Below are 1,457 nucleotides of genomic sequence, written 5' to 3'. Positions count from 1 at the left end.
AATTCTTTCATTCTCGATTTGTTGCTAGAAATATTTTTGATACCCCAGGACCTCAAGCTTTCTTTCAATTGGAGCCGAGCACAAGTTTGACTTCCTTAAATGGATAACTTTCAACCCAACACAGCATATGGGCTTGATCCGACCCAACGACGAGTTCGATTGCGTGCATCCCAGGTTACATGGCCCGAACCTCTATTTAGGCTGCAGACCTGTGTCTTCTAAGCGCGGCCCCTAAATTATTTCGATTTTACCGCCAGGTCCGTTGCTTTTCCTGCAACCCGGGGTATTTCTTGGATCCGCCAACTCGCAAACCAACCAATGAAATGCGAGATCTCCTGATCGGACGGATAAGAACAACAACGTATAGGCCTCGCGGATCGCAGTCCCATCCAACGGCTGACGCGATTCGTAGCCCTCCATATAAAGGACCCGTTGTCGTCGTCTGTTCCAGGCCATCGGCGCTGGGAGCTTTGAATTCCCCTCCAAATCGAGAGCGAGAGAGAAGAATCGGAGATGTCGGGGCGAGGCAAGGGAGGCAAGGGATTGGGGAAGGGCGGGGCGAAGAGGCACCGCAAGGTCCTCCGCGATAACATTCAGGGCATTACGAAGCCCGCCATTCGCCGCCTGGCCCGCCGCGGCGGCGTCAAGCGCATCAGCGGCCTCATCTACGAGGAGACGCGCGGCGTCCTCAAGGTCTTTCTCGAGAACGTCATCCGCGACGCTGTCACCTATACCGAGCACGCCCGCCGGAAGACGGTCACCGCCATGGACGTCGTCTACGCCCTCAAGCGCCAGGGCCGAACCCTCTACGGCTTCGGCGGTTAAAGGAAGAAAGAAGAATTCGCATCAGCGATTCACTAATTTTCTAGGGTTGGGGTGAGGGTTTTCTCGCCTGCTGTTGTTTCCTCTTTTTTTGATGTAAAAAAGAATATTGGTGCATCAGCGATTCTCATGAATGTTGTCGCTATTTCATCTGAATGTAAGTTTAGGGTATTAGATTAAGTACTAGAAATGGTTACAATTTACTCAGTTTTTTTACTTCACTTTTCCTCATCAGATGTTTTTATCTATGCGATAATGTGCCTTGGGATGCGCTATTTGGATCTGCTCATTTTTTGAAGTTCTGTGGATCTGTTTCACTCCTGCACCTAAGGCTAAAGTCTTGTTGTCAGATAATTTTGTGGGAATCCCCAATTAGACCTGCAAGCTTGTAGCCCTTTGGCCTTTATTCTCTGATTTAGTCATCCAGTTCTATACCGTCCGGGTGTTGGCTGGGAGCAAGCACTGATCTCCATGGATTCAATATTCTCCTGCTTTCATGCTAAGCAAGGTTAATGAGAGCCATCCATGCAGGAGTTCCAGGATGCTAAGTTCAGTTTCTTGGCCCATCATGGAAGATCTTTCTACCCTAATTATTCCAGCGACACGTATTTGTTATTGTCACAGATAGTTCTGGT

The 1,457-nt window shown here is 49.1% G+C and overlaps 1 protein-coding gene across 1 annotated transcript; it reads left to right on the top strand.

Annotated features, from left to right (window-relative positions):
• The first annotated feature begins 324 nt into the window (after window positions 1–324).
• Window positions 325–1,038, top strand: LOC103722501 (histone H4-like). The gene has a single exon (XM_008813087.5). The coding sequence runs from the start codon at window positions 514–516 to the stop codon at window positions 823–825; it is 312 nt and encodes a 103-aa protein (XP_008811309.1). The 5' UTR covers window positions 325–513; the 3' UTR covers window positions 826–1,038.
• The last annotated feature ends 419 nt before the right edge of the window (window positions 1,039–1,457 follow it).

Source organism: Phoenix dactylifera, chromosome 2 (assembly GCF_051530095.1).
Source record: "Phoenix dactylifera cultivar Ajwa chromosome 2, Ajwa_hap1_PhDact_Kaust_v1.1, whole genome shotgun sequence".
In the NCBI taxonomy this organism is placed as follows: domain Eukaryota; kingdom Viridiplantae; phylum Streptophyta; class Magnoliopsida; order Arecales; family Arecaceae; genus Phoenix; species Phoenix dactylifera.
This window is presented reverse-complemented; position numbering and strand designations above follow the sequence as displayed.